Source organism: Manihot esculenta, chromosome 2, assembly GCF_001659605.2.
Source record: "Manihot esculenta cultivar AM560-2 chromosome 2, M.esculenta_v8, whole genome shotgun sequence".
Lineage (NCBI taxonomy): Eukaryota > Viridiplantae > Streptophyta > Magnoliopsida > Malpighiales > Euphorbiaceae > Manihot > Manihot esculenta.
Window position 1 is genome coordinate 2,272,786 of NC_035162.2, and position 19,122 is coordinate 2,291,907.

The window sequence follows — 19,122 nt, forward strand, 5'->3', positions numbered from 1 at the left end:
GAATATAGAATAGAATAGCTTAAAATTATTCTTCTAGACCACTTATATACGATCCTACATGTCAACGGTTTTTATTGTATGTGCTAAGGCTCATAACCCTGCTGCGAAGGTCACCAGATGTTTCCTTTCTCACTTCCCTAGAACTCTACAGTTATATATAAAAATATAGTTTAATCAAGGGTAAGGAGTTCATGTAAAACAAAACTGAAGAAGCACGAGGTTCCTTTTTTAAGGACATACTTGATAGTATAGAGGTTCAGAGGATCTATCCAACCTAACTATTTGTCTGAAACCAATCTTTCAATACGTCATTAATTACTAAAATCTAATGATCTTCATGAACTTGTTCTAATCTTTCCAATATCTATGTTAAATACTCCATATCTATGTTTTGTGTTTATGCTGGATATGCTGCCTCACACATGTTCTTGTTTTTTAAATTTTTAATTTTTTTTCTTCTAACTTCTGTTTGTTGGTATTGGATATCATCTTAGATCTTCTTTAGCTGTAATCACAAAATTATACCATTCTTAATGTTAGTGTCAACTCTTGATCCTAATGCATACATCACTATTGATTTCCCCTGGAGAGTTGTAGATATGCATGCAGCCACTGTGCATGATTTTGTTCTCATCTCTTCAAATAGTTCCTCATAGTAGGTAAGCTATGCTAGATTATCAGGTTAGCCAATATGGACGCATAGAGCACCGCCCCACTGATACCATTGAGCCACGGACTCAAATTTCATGCACCACTGTTACATCATAGGTAGGTTACTGTGAAATGTTATGAGCCTCCATTATGTGCAATTGGATTATTAAACTTTTATCACTGTCACAATAGTGTTAATGAAACTATCCAAAGGCAAGGACCTAAGAGAATGAATAAAATTTAAGCAAGGATCAACGACTGTTGAGATGAATGTTTTGATGCTCTTTTTCGTGAGGTCGAGCGTTTGATTTTTGTGAATAGAAAACATACTCATTGAGAGTATTTTACTCCTTAATGTATCGATCAGTGCGAACATAATTTAATTTCAATTTAATAGATTGTAAATAGGTTATAAAAAAAATTTAAGACAAGGCTTGCAACTTTTCTCTTTCTAAGATTCCTTTCTCATTCTGTATGCAGATTTAATATTGTGCAGTGTGTAATAGAGCTGTAAAGTTGATGTCATTCTGAGCTTCATGCCTTCATGTAGGTTCTGAAATGGTAACACTGAACAGCTTTGGTTACACCCCGTTCTGAGATTAGTATGAAAAATTCTTGCACTTTGCTATCTTGGCAGGTCTAAGTACTTTCTTTTCTTTTTTTTTCCCTTTTGGATCATTTTTTTTTTTGAGCTCAGGATCTGTGCATGCAGAGCGAATGACTCACTGTTTAATGACACATTGTTTAACTGCCAGGCATGAGCTTGGACATGGTCGCCTTCATGGGGTGCATAACGCTGACAGCTCAGTTAAACTCTGGTTTTTTGGAATAAATTAGAAACTAAATTATCTTATTACAATTATATTAATACAGTGTATAGTATGTGTTGGTATGGGAATTTGTTAATTATTTCTCTCCAGGTGGGAGAGGAGATAACAGTCTAGTGGGTCCTACCTGTCTTGATTGTCCAGAGTGATCATTAATCGATCTGACGATGGGAGATGTACAAATATTTCAGTAGATGGGGTGAGTTCATCCCTTTGATTTGCTTTCCTAATGATGAGGGTGCAAGAAAATCGTATTTGACTTTAGGAATCATCCAACAGGAGTTAACTGGTTGATTAGTTGTTGCATATTTTTGTATGCTTGAAATGTGTTGGAGGTCGGCTGGGTGCCTCCACCATCTAGCTGTGCTGAGTGCTGCTTACTGCTGATCTAGCTCATCAGGGAATCGCCTGCCGGCATGGACTAAACTATGTGTTTTGAGAAAAATGTGCATCTATCTATATACCCTTTACTCAAATTCTCAGAGATGACTTGAGAATCACTGAGTTGAAGGTCGTTTAATTTTTCTTTAATAGAAAAGAAAATAACCAAAATGTATTGCTTAAAGCAATGGTAAATTACATGTAGAGAGATAATAATAGGAGAGGAGGAAAGTGTGGAGGTGGTTGAGTTACACGAGGAAGAGAGGATTAAGGAGAAAGTTGTTCTTCCTGTCTGTGACGTGCGCATTGAGAATGGTTTATTAAATTACAGTCCAAGTCAGAAAGAGAACTCGGACAACTTTTATAGCTACGATTTGGAACCCACTTAAATTCAACAGTTGTAAGAGTCTATTCACAAAATCCCCTTTTTTTTTTAAAAAAAATAATAATAATAATTTTAGGTCGATTAAATATTCCATAGCAATCCCAATATTATTGACCTAATATCATAGAATTAAAATTTGTCGTGTTGTTATTTAACTATTTGGAAGTACTTGGCAGCTTTTTATTTATTTATTTTTTTAATTCCGTTTTGCTGTTTTGTTTTGGCTAAATATTCAATTTTACTATTAGGATGTTTAATGAAGCTGTTTCTAATTTTTATTTGAATTAATCTAAATGTTTTAATTTAAGAGCAATTTCACTAAAAATCATACTAAATTTCTTACTTTTTTTTATTTATCTTTAAAATCAAGAAACTCAATTTTTATTTTAAATTTTTTAATTTCTTGATTTTTAGGCTGAAATTGAGTATAGATTGAAGTTCTTAAACTACTTTAAATTTTGTAATTTTATCTTTTGCTAAGTCTAAGACAGTGTGTCCATACTGCTTCATTCATTTTTTATATACTTCTAATATATAACATTTACTAGTTTTACTTTAAAAAAAAAAAAGCCAAATATGTACTTCTGCTCCGTCATGTTTCAATAATTTATAAAAAAAAAATAATAATTCTACTCAATTTTATTAATTAAATATTAAATTTTCATAAAATAATAAAATTATATTTATTTAATTTTGATAATTATAAAATTTCAAAGCAAACTTAGCTAAATTTAGAGTAAGGTCAATATGTAGGATCAATTTTTTATTTTTTTCAATAAATTATTAATAAATTGTGTATAATTATTATGATTTTTATAAATTTAGATATTGAATAGGTTAAAATTTTAACTAAAATTATAATTGAAATTTTTAATTTATAAAATTGTAAAAAATTAAATATAAATTAATCCTATAATGATAATTTATAAAAAGGTAAAAAATAATTCTACTTATTAAATATATTCGAAATTTTACTAGTTAAATATTAAATTTTTCATGAAATAATAAAATCTAACTTTATTAATTATAAAATTTCAGTGCAAACTTAACCAAATTTAGAGTAGGATTCTATTTTTAATTTTTTTAATAAATTATCCATAATATGATTAAATTATATATAATTTTTATAAATTCAGGTATTTGGTGGATTAATTCTAATTAATATAAAGGTATAAGTATATATTCAATAAAAAATTATTTATAATAAAAAATATGGGATAAAATTGGGTATAAAACATTAGCAATAAGGGTATCACCGACAATCGGAAATACGCTGCAAAAAGTAGTAGCGAGTGAGAGAATTGGGTCGCTATTCCTGTCAATGTCATAGGATGAACATAAGAAATTCCAATTGGAGATAGAATTTGCCGACATCACAAATGAAAAGATTAAACAAGAATTATGAGGAGATTACAAACACCACAATTTCATCTAAACATGTTCAATAATTATCATTACATAGATTAATGATATCTAATTTAATAAAAGTAAGTAAATAAACAAAATATGTTTAAAATGAAAAAGGACAAGTGATTAAGAATTAGTGAATTACATCTCATGTCAAAGGAATATAATAATTAATTAATTAATTGTTCAAAAAGTACTGAGAAGACCATATTAATACTTGGTAATTGTGATGTTTGATTCTAAGCATGGTTGTTAAGTCTTTGGACAATTAGTCGAAGAAGGCCTGATTAACGTTTCTTATTCAATAATGCACCAACATTTTGTTCTTTTCTCTAAACTTATATGAGTTGACCTTTAGCTTTAAGTTTTTTATTTCCCTTTTTCTTAAATAATTAAAATTAAATTCTAAACAAACTTATCTCTCCCCCTCTCTTGAGTTGTAAACAATTTTTTTATATAAAAATCATTTGTAAATGGACCCCCCAATATACTATTACTCACTCTATGTTATATATAAATAAGTATAATTGTATTTTTTTTTTTTTTTGGACATGAGTGAGTAATTACGAACTACATGTGTATCAACAATACAGCCTAAAATGGTCTGCTGACATGGAGACACCAACATTGGAAATAACAAAAACATTCAATATTTCTTTCAATTTTTGGTGCTTAATTAGTAGTATTTTAGAAATTTTCAATTTACTGCTGCTATTTTTATTTATTTAAAAAAAAATACACTTGCTAGATCAATAAAACACTAAAAGCCCATTGACCTTAGCATTAAGCAAGATATATATGTGGTCATCCATGAGGTAGGGCTTTATGGCTATATTATTATAAATGGTGATCTAGAAAACAAGATCTTGGTAATTACAAAACCTTGCTTGCTTGCTACCCAATTACTCACATTCTAATTCATGCATGTATATTATTCTTGTTTAAATTGTACTTGAAGGCCACATGATCATCCTTCCTTCTGCAAGTCGGCTCCCTCAGGCTCCTACTCCCTTCCATTCAAATTCCAAAGCAGCTTGAAGGGTCAAATAAAACATGCCTCTAAGCAAGTATTTATTATTGTTTTGATTCAAAATTTTCATATAAATCAGTTTTATTACTTTAGAATCACGCATTTACTAGACATTTTACCATTTACGTGTTGATCATTTCCAACGTGAGGTTTACAGGGAACTATATCATGTACATTTTCTTCATTTTTCTTTTTTTTTTTTTGGGTTAATTCTAGAAATGAGATTCAAGTTGACTTCGCTTGTTTGGTGATTAGGTATGAGTAATCAAGAGTTTGGACTAATTACAACATATAAGGTTATTAGGTGTGACTTAATCGCTATTAGTGTGGGATTAGCAGAATTGACAAACAGGGTTGAACAAGAGGGCAAGATTTGGTGGGTTTACAGAACAGTGGGTATCATATCATTACGTCCCCATGCGATACTGCTAGTTAGTTTATAAGCAAGCTTGAGATATATTAATTCAAAAAGTGAATTATTTGGATAAATTAGTGGAGTTGGGTCCCTATTGTTACAAGATTTCCTGTCATTGCTCGCCAACCATTATCAAACAGTTAGCATTTGTAACGACCAATCAATGTCAAGGCTGGAATGGCATATGCGGGGACGACTTGGATTGGATGCCCTCTTACCATCGTCCCTCAAGTTCATATGGGAGGCTGATGTCCTCTTCACCACCAAGGCTTCATTTAAAATATATCATAAAAAGAAAAATAAATTCAACACTCAAGTAATTTTACTTTTTTTGCATTATTTTTGCTTCTTTTAAAATAGATTTTCCTTTCTAAGATTTTCTTTTTCTTATCATATTCAAAATATAAATTACATTCTCATAAATTTCTAGTTTCTTAAACAAACAGAGCTCAGTAAATGACATGTGCATAGAACAAATCCCAAGTATACAACAGAAACTATAACAGGCTGTAATTAGAAAACATTAAAAAATGTAAAATGGCTTCCATTATATGTTGTTCAATGCAGCATTTTAATCTTCTCATACAAAACCATGCCTCTCCAGAATATGTGCAACAGGACTGAAACCAAAAAAAAAAAAAAAACCTCTTTACCAGCAAAGTTTTCTTGGGGTTTGAACTTTCAAGGGCCAAGAGATGCCACATCATAAAATAAGTATCCCGGTTTCAATGTTAAGATTTCCCATCTTGAATATTGGCGACAGATAGCTTCCTTAGCTTCCTATCATGGCTGAGCATGGTGCTAACATTCTCAACCACCAAAATAATCTGCAAAATAATATTTATTTAAAAATATATAAATAGGAGGAAAAAACAATGATTAGTGTGTGGATCAAAGAAAGCCAGAGCATTCTACAAATGCATCAACTGACTAGTGCATCAAAATCTTTCACATGCCTCACCAAGATTTCATGTCCTAAGCATAATATCCTTATTCCATTATAAAAACTTTTGTGCTGATTAAGCAAATCTTTGTGTATCTGAAAACAAAAACTTAGATTTTAGCACATATCTAGATGCTATATTATTAGATTGGCACTACCACAAATTTTTTAACTTGAAGCATAACAATTTTTAATACATTAGATCAGAGAGAAACTTGAGGTTGCTCTATATCAACTTATAGTAGAAAAATCAAATGAATTGCAAAGATACCAACTCCACATGATTTTCTTGGGAATTTTTAAGAATTTAATCAAATCTTAACGTACACTATTGGATAATTTGGTTTTCTGAATTTCAATAAGCTCCAGAAATTTGGTAGAACAATTAATGGAACTTGGTAAAACACCCGGTAGGCATCTTCATGCCAACAAAATCCAACTTGAGGCGTAAACTAGAGAATCAAATATCTCTTTCATATTTCCCAAAAACATACATACATATATAGATATATATATATATTTCATGATTTCATCTTCAATGATCATCATGAACCAAGCAAGTAAAAGTTGTATGATCAATAAAACCTTCACAAAGAAGCATCCAATACCCTCAAATGTCAAATGAACAACACATAAACAATATGCAACATACCTGCAAGCAAGCATAAGCTATTGCAGTTGCAAAGTAGAAGTTTGCATTGCCGGTGCCCTGTAAATTTGAATAAATAAGCCATGAGATGGAAATTAAGTTACTAGTTTGGCTAATATGATTGTTTAGTAGGGAGGCATACCCTCCAAATCCATAGATTGTGCATCACAGGGCTGAGGAGGGAAACTCCAACATATCCACAAAAGAGGAAAAAAGAGAACTGCATATCTGCATGGTATACCATATAAACAGCATAGCCAGATCAAGTCCAAATTCATCAATAACAAAAAAGAACCGACCAACTTGCCTGTTAATTCATCAAGAAACAAAACCAGTAAACCTAAGTATAGAGCAGAATCTCCAACCTACCCAAAATTGAAACAAAAGACAGTGGTACCTGATAGAACATATTTTAGTCCATTTTATCTTGACATTATTGATGATTATTTACATGATTTCTGCTTAATTTAGTGCTCTTGACATTATTTTGCAGAAAATGGTGAAAAAGGACATTTTGGAGAAAATACCCTTAAAACTACCTTAAACGGAGCAAAGGAGAGCAAGCCTGCCAAGTTGGAATCAAGTGAAGCTAAATCAGGAAAGTTCTAAATAAGAAAAGTGGCAAAGAAGGAAAGAACATTCAGCCAAAGCAATTTGAAATTCAAATTTCAAATCTCCAAGTAGCCTTTTCTTTATTTAAAAAGCCAAGTCTCAAGTTGCCATAAATGAAGAGCCAAATAAGGAAAGTATTTTGAATTTCAAATCTTTAAAATTCATATTCAAATTTTGAATTTCAAAATCCAACTTATCAAGGAAGCCAAATCCAAAGATCACATGTTTGCCACCTCATGCCTTGCACATTCAAAATTCAAAAGGAGGCTCCACCTTCTTTATAAGTGCATGGGCGGCAAGGAGAGTGTGAAGGCAAGTCTTAGGCAACTTGGGCAGCATCTTGAAGACACTTGGACAGCAAGCGAAGACCAAAAGACCCACTCCTTGCAATTGAAGACAAGCCACACATCCAACCTCTTCACATGTGTGCATGGACGGCATGGAAGCACTTGGGCAGCCACTCAAGACTCACGTGGGCAGCCTCTTGAAACCCTAAGACAGCACCTCAAGACATATATAAACTCTTCTAAAGGCCAGCCGACCAGCACTCTCAATCTCTCCCATTCGGCCAAGGCAAGGAGCAAGGCTTCTCCACCATTCGGTTCCTCTTCTCTTGTTCTTTCCTCTTATTTTCTGTTTTGTTTCAGCCATGAGTGGCTGAAACCTTTAATTCTAGTTGAAGATTGGTTGAAACTAAGGTTGTTTTATGGATTGTGAGATCTAAACATAAATTATTTGTCTTTGGTTTGTTCAATATTCATACAATTTGGTGCCTGAATCTATTATTACTTTGTTGTTTTGATCAAATTTGCCACTTGATTCTTGATTGCAAGGTAATTAATTGTTAGTTGGGATAATTTTTAGTCCGTAATTGCTGGAATTATTCAAACATAAGAACACTCGGTGTAACAACTAAGGAATTGTATGATCTAGCAACATCTCATGCGTTTGAGTAGCTAGGATTGGATCTCTCTATTTCTTCATGCAATTGACAATTGTTTTGATGTCTATGGCCCAAGGACGTTCCTTGGCAATTTGTTAATTAATAATTAATTAAAGGACATTCCCTAATTGATTTAATATAAGGAGAGACATGGTGGTGAGAAGCGTTTTCCATCTCCATAACTAATCTATTGAATCAATCAAGAGAACATAAGTTTCAATGATCAATCCAAACAACCAAGGTGGATCCATCTCTTCAACTAGACCTTTCTCATATTGAATTTCCCTTTTATTTAATTACTTGCTTTCAGTAGTTTGCTAATCAAATCAATCTCAAACCCCCCCTTTTTTACTTTTACTGCACTTTACTTTTATTCCGCTTTCAGTTACTTGCTTTCAGTTTCTCATTCAGTTAATTCTCTTGGTCTTGTTGAGAAAAATAGATAAGTTTTCAATTTTCTGTGGATTCGATCCTTTACCACTATCTGCAGTAGTAATATTGTTGATAACCAGAAAGGTTATTTTTTACCGGCTTCGACAACCGCGAGTCAAAAATTGTTGCCGTTGCCGAGGAGTTGATTTAACTTGTTTATTTTTCTTTCATGACCAGATCTGAACGTAGGGACACTCTGCCTTACGATCCGAAAATTGAACGCACTCTCAGAAGACTAGGAAAGCAATCAGTTCCGCCTGAAGAAGCTCCCATCGCACCTGAAGGAGTCCCCTGCGCAGAACACTCATCTGAAACCATTGAACTGCACCACCAAGCCGCACCAATGGCTGAACCTGATGCACAACATGCTGCCCATAATGGACATGCTGTCCATGACCAAATAATTCAAGAAAATCCAGCCATGAGAGCTCCAATGCCAAGAGAAAGAACCATGAGAGAATTGGCAACACCTGTAGGAGATCAAGCACCACTTTGCATCATCTATCCACCTCTGACAGTTCCCTTTGAACTGAAAACAGGTTTGATTCATCTTCTCCCTAAGTTTAGAGGATTAGAAAATGAAAGTCCACACAAGCATTTGAAAGAGTTCAATATTGTCTGTTCATCTATGAAACCTCAAGGTATTTCTGAAGATCATGTTAAGTTAAGAGCTTTTCCTTTTTCACTTGATGATTATGCTAAGGATTGGCTATTTTACTTACCACCTGGATCTATCACTTCTTGGGATGACATGGTAATAACCTTCTTAAATAAATATTTCCCAACTCATAAGGCTATTGGTGTTAGAAGAGAAATCTCAAGCATAAAACAGAAACCATCTGAAGATTTATATGATTATTGGGAAAGATTTAAAAGGTTGTGTACAGGTTGTCCTAAACATGAGATTTCAGATAAGGCACTCATAGAATTCTTCTATGGAGGCCTGCTTTCTTCGAAAAAGAGATTCATTGATGTAGCCTGTGGAGGATCCATTGCAGACGACGCCTAGGGAGATGAGAGAGTTGATCTCAACACTTGCAGCCTCATCTAGACAATATGGAGAAGAAAAGCAACTACAGAGAGGAGTCAATGAGGTAAGTTCATCTCCTATTTCTGAACTGACATCTTTTATGAAAGATTTTGCCATAGGACTAGTTCAACAGGTTCAAGCATCCCAGCCACCTAGGCCATGTGGTATTTGTGCATATGTAGGACATCCAACTCATCAATGTCCTACTCTTCAAGAAGACAACCAGCAAGTTAATGCCATTGGAGGATACACCAACCAGCCTAGACATGATCCATATTCCAACACTTACAACCCAGGTTGGAAGGACCACCCCAATTTCAGCTATGGAAGGGCCAATAGCAATCAGAACTATCAAAGGAATCAAGCCCAACCAGCACCTCCAAATTCCATCCAGCACCTTGAAAAGATGATGGAAACAATGGTAAATGCCATGCAAGGCATACGACAGGACATAGGACAACTGACTGCGTCCATGAGCATATTTGAATCCCAAGGTAAGCTCCCTTCTCAAACTGAAACTAATCCTTGACAGAATGTTAGTGCCATTACTTTGAGAAGTGGAAAAGAGATTCAAGATGCCAGATATGAGGAAGAAAAGCAAGTTGCACAAAAGCCTGCACAATCTGAGACCACCCCTGCGCAAACTGAAACATCTGCGCAACCCCATCTCCATGAGCCGGCCAGCCGAGCCCCATCTGAAACACCTCCTGCGCAGAAGACTGACACCCAGGTACGTTTTCAGATCCCACCTCCTTTTCCAAAAAGATTTGAAAGAACACAAAAAGAAAAAGAGGAAAAGGAGATTCTTGAGACCTTCAGAAAGGTGGAAATCAACATACCTCTGCTAGATGCTGTTAAGCAGATTCCCAGGTACGCAAAATTTCTGAAAGAACTTTGCACCAATAGAAGAAAGCTTGCTGAGAGAGAGAAAGTAAGTGTAGGTGAAGTTGTTACTGCTGTAATTAAAAGAGAACTCCCTACTAAATGCAAAGATAAAGGTATGTTTGATAAAGATAAAGTGTAGGTATCAACTTGCTTTTCTTCCTCATATCTGGCATCTTGAAGCTCCTTTCCACTTCTCAAAGTAATGGCACTAACATTCTGTCTAGGATTAGTTTCAATTTGAGAAGGAAGCTTACCTTGGGATTCAGATCTGCTCATGGACGCAGTCAGTTGTCCTATGTCCTGTCGTATGCCTTGCATGGCCTTTACCATTGTTTCCATCATCTTTTCAAGGTGCTGGATGGAATTTGGAGGTGCTGGTTGGGCTTGATTCCTTTGATAGTTCTGATTGTTGTTGGCCCTTCTATAGCTGAAATTGGGGTGGTCCTTCCAACCTGGGTTGTAAGTGTTGGAATATGGATCATGTTTAGGCTGGTAGTTGTATCCTCCAATGGCATTAACTTGCTGGTTGTCTTCTTGAAGAGTAGGACATTGATCAGTTGGATGTCCTACATATGCACAAATACCACATGGCCTAGGTGGCTGGGATGCTTGAACCTGTTGAACTAGTCCTATGGCAAAATCTTTCATAAAAGATGTCAGTTCAGAAATAGGAGATGAACTTACCTCATTGACTCCTCTCTGCAGTTGCTTTTCTTCTCCATATTGCCTAGAAGAGGCTGCAAGTGTTGAGATCAACTCTCTCATCTCCCTAGGCGTCTTGTCTGTAATGGATCCTCCACAGGCTACATCAATGAATCTCCTTTCCGAAGAAAGCAGGCCTCCATAGAAGAATTCTATGAGTGCCTTATCTGAAATTTCATGTTGAGGACAACCTGCACACAACCTTTTAAATCTTTCCCAATAATCATATAAATCTTCAGATGGTTTCTGTCTTATGCTTGAGATTTCTCTTCTAACACCAATAGCCTTATGAGTTGGGAAATATTTATTTAAGAAGGTTATTACCATGTCATCCCAAGAAGTGATAGATCCAGGTGGTAAGTAAAATAGCCAATCCTTAGCATAATCATCAAGTGAAAAAGGAAAAGCTCTTAACTTAACATGATCTTCAGAAATACCTTGAGGTCTCATAGATGAACAGACAATATTGAACTCTTTCAAGTGCTTGTGTGGACTTTCATTTTCTAATCCTCTAAACTTAGGGAGAAGATGAATCAAACCTGTTTTCAGTTCAAAGGGAACTGTCAGAGGTGGATAGGTGATGCAAAGTGATGCTTGATCTCCTACAGGTGTTGCCAATTCTCTCATGATTCTTTCTCTTGGCATTGGAGCTCTCATGGCTGGATTTTCTTGAATTATTTGATCATGGACAGCATGTCCATTATGGGCAGCATGTTGTGCATCAGATTCAGCCATTGGTGCGGCTTGGTGGTGCAGTTCAATGGTTTCAGATGAGTGTTCTGCGCAGGGGACTCCTTCAGGTGCGATGGGAGCTTCTTCAGGCGGAACTGCTTGCTTTCCTAGTCTTCTGAGAGTGCATTCAATTTCCGGATCGTAAGGCAGAGTGTCCCTACGTTCAGATCTGGTCATGAAAGAAAAATAAACAAGTTAAATCAACTCCTCGGCAATGGCGCCAATTTTTGACTCGCGTTTGTCGAAGCCGGTCAAAAATAACCTTTTTGGTTATCAATAATATTACTACTGCAGATAGTGGTAAAGGATCGAATCCACAGAGAATTGAAAACTTATCTATTTTTCTCAACAAGACCAAGAGAATTAACTGAATGAGAAACTGAAAGCAAGTAACTGAAAGCGGAATAAAAGTAAAGTGCAGTAAAAGTAAAAAAGGGGGGGTTTGAGATTGATTTGATTAGCAAACTACTGAAAGCAATTAAATGAGCAAGTAATTAAATAAAAGGGAAATTCAATATGGGAAAGGTCTAGTTAAAGAGATGGATCCACCTTGGTTGTTTGGATTGATCATTGAAACTTATGTTCTCTTGATTGATTCAATAGATTAGTTATGGAGATGGAAAACGCTTCTCACCACCATGTCTCTCCTTATGATTAAATCAATTAGAGAATGTCCTCTAATTAATTACTAATTAACAAATTGTCAAGGAACGTCCTTAGGCCATAGGCATCAAAACAATTGTCAATTGCATGAAGAAATAGAGAGATCCAATCCTAACTACTCAAACGCATGAGATGTTGCTAGATCATACAATTCCTTAGTTGTTACACCAAGTGTTCTTATGTTTGAATAATTCCAGCAATTACGGACTAAAAATTATCCCAACTAACAATTAATTACCTTGCAATCAAGAATCAAGTGGCAAATTTGATCAAAACAACAAAGTAATAATAGATTCAGGCACCAAATTGTATGAATATTGAACAAACCAAAGACAAATAGTTTATGTTCAAATCTCACAATCCATAAAATAACCTTAGTTTCAACCAATCTTCAACTAGAATTAAAGGTTTCAGCCACTCATGGCTGAAACAAAACAGAAAATAAGAGGAAAGAACAAGAGAAGAGGAACCGAATGGTGGAGAAGCCTTGCTCCTTGCCTTGGCCGAATGGGAGAGATTGAGAGTGCTGGTCGGCTGGCCTTTAGAAGAGTTTATATATGTCTTGAGGTGCTGTCTTGAGGTGCTGTCTTAGGGTTTCAAGAGGCTGCCCATGTGAGTCTTGAGTGGCTGCCCATGCTGCCCAAGTGCTTCCATGCCGTCCATGCACACATGTGAAGAGGTTGGACGTGTGGCTTGTCTTCAATTGCAAGGAGTGGGTCTTTTGGTCTTTGCTTGCTGCCCAAGTGTCTTCAAGATGCTGCCCAAGTTGCCCAAGACTTGCCTTCACACTCTCCTTGTTGCCCATGCACTAATAAGGAAGGTGGAGCCTGCTTTTGCAATTTGAATTTTGAATATGCAAGGCATGAGGTGGCAAACATGTGATCTTTGGATTTGGCTTCCTTGATAAGCTGGATTTTGAAATTCAAAATTTGAATATGAATTTTAAAGATTTAAAATTCAAAATACTTTCCTTATTTGGCTCTTCATTTATGGCAACTTGAGACTTGGCTTCTTGAATAAAGAAAATGCCACTTGGAGATTTGAAATTCGAATTTCAAATTGCTTTGGCTGAATGTTCTTTCCTACTTTGCCACTTTCCTTATTTAGAACTTTCCTTATTTAACTTCACTTGATTCCAACTTGGCAGGTTTACTCTCCTTTGCTCCGTTTAAGGCAGTTTTAAGGGTATTTTCTCCAAAATATCATTTTTCACCATTTTCTGCAAAATAATATCAAGAGCACTAAATTAAGCAGAAATCATGTAAATAATCATCAATAATGTCAAGATAAAATGGACTAAAATATGTTCTATCAGTACCAATTAGGTTCAAAAATATAAATTGATACAGAATGCAGAACAAAGTAGAAATCCCAAGGAAATTCTTTTATTGTCATGGTCAATGGGGCGATTATAAGAACACAATTGCTCTGCATGGGAAGAAAGTTTTAGCCACTGAGATTTGCACATTCTGAGCTCATAATTCAAGTCAGTAGCCCAAACATAGCAGTCTCCCACTCTCTTGAAAATAACAGAAAGAAAAAAAAAAAAAAAAAAAAAGAGGAAGATATATTGCATTTAGTGCAAGCACACAGAATTTTGCCAACTATACCTCATCAAAGTACAAAATTAGGGTATTTGAAAAGCCAAGACCATAAAATATGTACGGTAATAGGCTAGCGTTATGTATGGAAAAGGAAATCCAAAGCAAAATTCTTGGAAATGAAACAGGAGGCACCTATAGCTGTCAAGCTCCCCACCAAAAGCAACAAATTTTGGTATGTTGATAAATTTGAATTTTACAAAGTAATTTGACCAAATATAGGTGTTTTAGATAATTTTAATCAGCATTTCAAGCTGGTGCTTTTATCAACAGCACATACAGCAGAAGAATTGGAGACCCTAAATCAACCTCACGGTATCCCCCTGAAGAAGAAGACAAAGTGTGCTAGAATCCAAAATTTGATAGAATCTCCAAATATCAAGCTAACACAGACCCAAAGCATTAAGTTATATTTAGGCAGTAGTTTGGAATCTATATTATGGTAATCTCTAATATCACACAGAAATGTAACATTATCTAATGCAAACACTTTATAGTATGTGACAAAAAGACACTTTGCTCCCAATAAAAGGACAATTTTGAAATTAAAAATAACCAACCTTTGTAAAAATGGAATATCTGTGCAACAGCAAACAACTTACTGATGGATATGGTTTAAGCATTGATAAGATAGCAATGCAGCTGAAAGCCAAGAAGCAGGGTCGGTGGTTTAGCCTTATGGCTAACGGCAATATCATAAATAAAATATTAATATGGAAAATGATCAAAAAGAAATTTCTGAAGAAATTGAAAACTTCAGCAAAGAAATACCTGCAAAAGAAAAGAGAGTCAAACATGTGGCTCAGTGCAAAACCCATACTCGGGTTCAACTTCACATTGCATAAATAATAACTATATAAATGAGCTCACCATAGAACACCAATATTTGGCGACATATCTTCCACCATAAGTTCTGCAAAATGGAGTCAGATATACAAGAACCATCAGGAGAGCTAACATGATTGTGGCATAAATTAAATTGAATAAGCCATCTGATAATTATTGATATAAATAAAAAGGTGAAAGTATTAAATTTGACATAGAATGGTAACCACATTTTCACTTAACAAGTTTTGAGTCGAGCTGTTAAGAACCAAAAAAAAGTACTAGCAGTGAAAATAAAAGGTAGGGGGGGGGGGGGGCAAGAGAGAGAGAAATGAAGATAATTTTACAAATTAATTCTTAAAATGGAAAACTTGTTTCAGGAAGGATGATGATTAACATAGCAAGAAATTTCCATAGTAAATGACTTTACAAACCTAAAGGAGAATATGATCTCAATAACAACATAGATTCTCCTCATCCTTTATCAAACATCCACCAAACCATAGGTTTCAATTTTTCAGGACTTGAAATTCGTTTAACAAACATATACTTTGTGTGAGCAACCCTTACATACTTTTGTACACTCTTCTATGACTGATCTTACTATTGATTGCTTTTTCATGTGAATAAATTACAGAAGAAATTCCTTAACAATCTTCCTTAACCACAGCAAGTCCTTAACTTTTTAGAAAAATGAATCATGTTCCCAGCTTCTATCATAATTAACCTACTTTTCACAAGGTTCTCTTCTAGTTGCAAGCGCTGCAAATGACCTCTTGATGGCTCACATGTCATAATCCTCATATTGATTTAATAAAATGGCAAAATATATATAGATGGAGAAGCATAATTAAAGATTGTCGTGCATAATGAGTTCGGAAAAACAGAAGCATAGACTATTCAATTGATACCTTTGAAACATCTCCCACAGGCTACTATACTGCTTGACAGACATACCAGATACCACATAGAACCAACAAATAGAGTGACCAGAAAGTTGTCCAGGAAAAGAAAAGCACGACTGTTCTCCATGAAAAAAATAATGTGTGGCTTTAATTGGTTGATCATTTTCTCTTGTTTACAGTGTACATCACTTGAGCTGTTGTCTCTAATTTTGTAACATCCCTTCTGCAGGAACAACTTCTGAGGAGGAGCATCTAGACCATATCCCAATAAAAGAATCAACTGTGAAAAGAAAGAATGATAACTAATTATCTAAAATCTAAATAGTGATTGACAGCAACAAACAACTATATTGAAACATTCTCCACACAATTTGAGGCAAGACTTCAAATATGAACTATGAAGACAAACAACATAAGTAGAAAAGAGGCATTACTGAAATAATCAGAATTGCTAGATAAAAAGACAAATGAGTTGCCATAACCCATCCAAAAGCTGCTAGGGGAACTAATCCTGTGATCCATCAAAAGAACAATATTCAATAAAAAAAGTAAAATGCAAGTTAGGAAAGGGGAAAGCAGACTATGCACCCTCATCCATCCACAATCAACTGCAACAAATCCCAACTGGCATATCTATTGCGGATGCAAAAAAGCAGAACGCCTTATATGATATCATGCAAATTGCAAAGCACTCATATTTGCCATCATCACAAAATGCTGGAGACAAATCGCTGAGGTAAATTTAGGTTGATTACAACAGAAAGAAAGTTTTTAAGAAACTAAAGTTAGGGTGAAATGTAAATATGATATAAATTGCATTTGAAAATTTTCTCAAATACTATGCAAAGAATGCAGGCAACTTACATGCACAGGCTCCATAAAGGGTCAGAATGATGAACAAATTTTCAATTGGGGATGTTGACAAACCCACACATGCAACTGTTGTGAACGGATTCCACAAGCACATAAGAGCAGCAATATCTCCTGAAGCAAGTGCATCTGGAGGCAACATCAATATTGCACTTCATGAGCCTGTGAACGAGAGGAGGGAAGAAGAGAAAATTTGTTTCTGAATATAATTCTACAAATAATGCATATAAAGGGCATCAAAAAATAACTTTCTCATTGAAGTAAAAGATGTCAAAAGCTCTCAATTTGCCCAATAAAGAAATATAAAATGAGGAAACAATCCTCCAGAACATGTTGAAGTATCAAGGTTTCTTAACCTGTTTCTTCATTGCTTTTGAACTTTTAATAATTTAATTTAATATATAACTACACTTTTTAAGTTCACCTTCTATCAAAATTGCATGTACTTCCATTTCTAAAACATTATATAATATAATAAGTTGTACTACATTAGAATTACCTGAGCTTTCTGGTAGATTAATGATATTAAGTGCTTTCAAACTCTGTCTGTATGCCATATGTAGTTTCCAACTAATACCACGAATAAGCATAGCACTCATAATATCTGCAATGACAAAAAGCAAACTGTATCCAAGAATGTGTTGATATGAACTGCCTGACTAAATGATTGGTAAAAGCCAGATAAGGAAGAAAAGTATGAACTATGAACATAAGCATAAGCTGCTAGAATGAAGTATAAAACACAGATTAACCACACAAAAACATCCATAAACCTACCCTTCCAAACCATCAGCTCAAAGCTTAATTTAATCTTATGAAATGCAAACAGTGATTGTGGCTGGTTTATTGTCACAAGAGACTTATTTAACCACTCATTGGTATTTTAAACTGTTAAGAATTAAGAGAGAACTTCTACTTTAAACAATAAACAATACGCAATTGCCATAAAACTCAAAAATCACTTTACCTGCATAACACATGATCGGGTTGCCCTTCAATTCTGCACCATCACACAAAACACAATGAAGCAACATTACAAAAGCCGTTTCAGCCTCCAGGCATCAATTGATATCAGATTTTTTTTCCCCTTCTAAATCTAGCCAATATAATACATTATCTATTAAACTAAAAAAAATAGAAATAAAAAATTAATAGATAATCAAGTTACTTAAGTAAAGCTCACATTGCCATGTAGTACCTTTTAACAGTAAGTGGCCCGAGAACTGAGAGTAACAATGGAGAACCGTGGTACATAGATCCTATAAACCAAAAGGCATATCACACACTTTTTTTTATCAATAAATAAACCGTAAACCATATAAAAACACCACAAATTCAACTAAATCAGACTAAACTATAACTTTAATTGAATTCAAACCTCCATAGGGAGACATCGAGGCTTAGTTCAACTAGTAACCCTCAGCCACTGCAGCAAAAAACAAAGGCGATTAAAAAGAAAATAATAATAACTATCAAATAGGACTAATCTTGTAAGCTTTGCACTGGTAAGAAGAGAGAAATGCAAGAGAAAAGAGAGAGAGAGAGAGAGAGATACAACGACAGAGGCCGGTGAGAGGAGTGGAGACTTCAGGCCGAGAGGACAAATTGAGATTACGTGGGAAGTAGACGAGAAGGAGTCTGAACATTACTGAGGCTATCACCCATCTCCAAAATCCTCGCCTCTTTATCTTTCTCTGCAGCTTGCTTTCCTCCGTCGTCCCCATTTTGCTTCAAGTCTGGAACTGGAATGGAAAGAAACTCCCAGGCTCCAGGCACAATGCGAGATTTGAGAAGCGCAAGTACAGACAAATACGAGGTCGTTTCAATTGCTTCACTTGTACTATTGGGCCTGCATTTATGGGCCAATGTAGCCCAATTTCTTTAGCCTTTTTTATGAAAATGGGCCTATTAGGCTGGGCAAGCAACCCAAACAAATATTATTTGTCTTTTTAGGTATTATTTTATAAAAAGAAAAACTTCATTTACAATATTAATAAAGGGTTAATGCAACAAATCAAACCAAACATTTCACTCCTGAAATCACCATTATTGTATATCACTAGTATGATTCAGTCCTTTTGAATAAGTTTGTTTAAACAAATCAACGTTCCAAATTTCATCTCCTACTTTTAGTTGGATTTTTATATTTTAAATTCGAATTTAGGTTCCATTCATTTATTTTATATACATAATTTTTTAATGAAATGTAAAAAGCAATCAAACTCAGATAAAAT

General features: G+C 34.7%; 2 protein-coding genes across 17 annotated transcripts; both read right to left on the reverse strand.

The window, feature by feature from the left end:
* Positions 1 to 5,584: 5,584 nt before the first annotated feature.
* LOC110609610 (phosphatidylinositol glycan anchor biosynthesis class U protein) lies at positions 5,585 to 18,666 on the reverse strand. Of its 16 annotated transcripts, none has more exons than XR_006349951.1 (12): positions 18,444 to 18,666; positions 18,267 to 18,314; positions 18,087 to 18,147; positions 17,856 to 17,888; positions 17,388 to 17,492; positions 16,883 to 17,017; positions 16,025 to 16,270; positions 15,159 to 15,201; positions 14,849 to 15,059; positions 6,831 to 6,916; positions 6,692 to 6,748; positions 5,585 to 5,923 (listed from the first exon to the last, which is right to left on the reverse strand). XR_006349951.1 is itself a non-coding variant. In XM_043953921.1 (10 exons), exons 2-10 carry the CDS (start codon positions 18,280 to 18,282, stop codon positions 13,856 to 13,858), a joined length of 921 nt encoding a protein of 306 aa, XP_043809856.1. In that variant the 5' UTR covers positions 18,283 to 18,314; positions 18,444 to 18,666; the 3' UTR covers positions 13,847 to 13,855. The 16 variants fall into 16 exon arrangements, 5 of the variants coding, with proteins under 5 accessions (XP_043809856.1, XP_043809857.1, XP_043809860.1 ...); XR_006349955.1 differs by having other exon boundaries at positions 14,891 to 14,930; positions 17,388 to 17,512; XR_006349954.1 differs by having other exon boundaries at positions 14,849 to 14,930; positions 17,388 to 17,512.
* LOC122723107 lies at positions 10,028 to 11,039 on the reverse strand. Its single transcript, XM_043953926.1, has 3 exons — positions 10,845 to 11,039; positions 10,545 to 10,622; positions 10,028 to 10,424 (listed from the first exon to the last, which is right to left on the reverse strand). The coding sequence occupies exons 1-3, from the start codon at positions 10,930 to 10,932 to the stop codon at positions 10,276 to 10,278; spliced, it is 315 nt and encodes a 104-aa protein (XP_043809861.1). The 5' UTR covers positions 10,933 to 11,039; the 3' UTR covers positions 10,028 to 10,275.
* Positions 18,667 to 19,122: the final 456 nt, after the last annotated feature.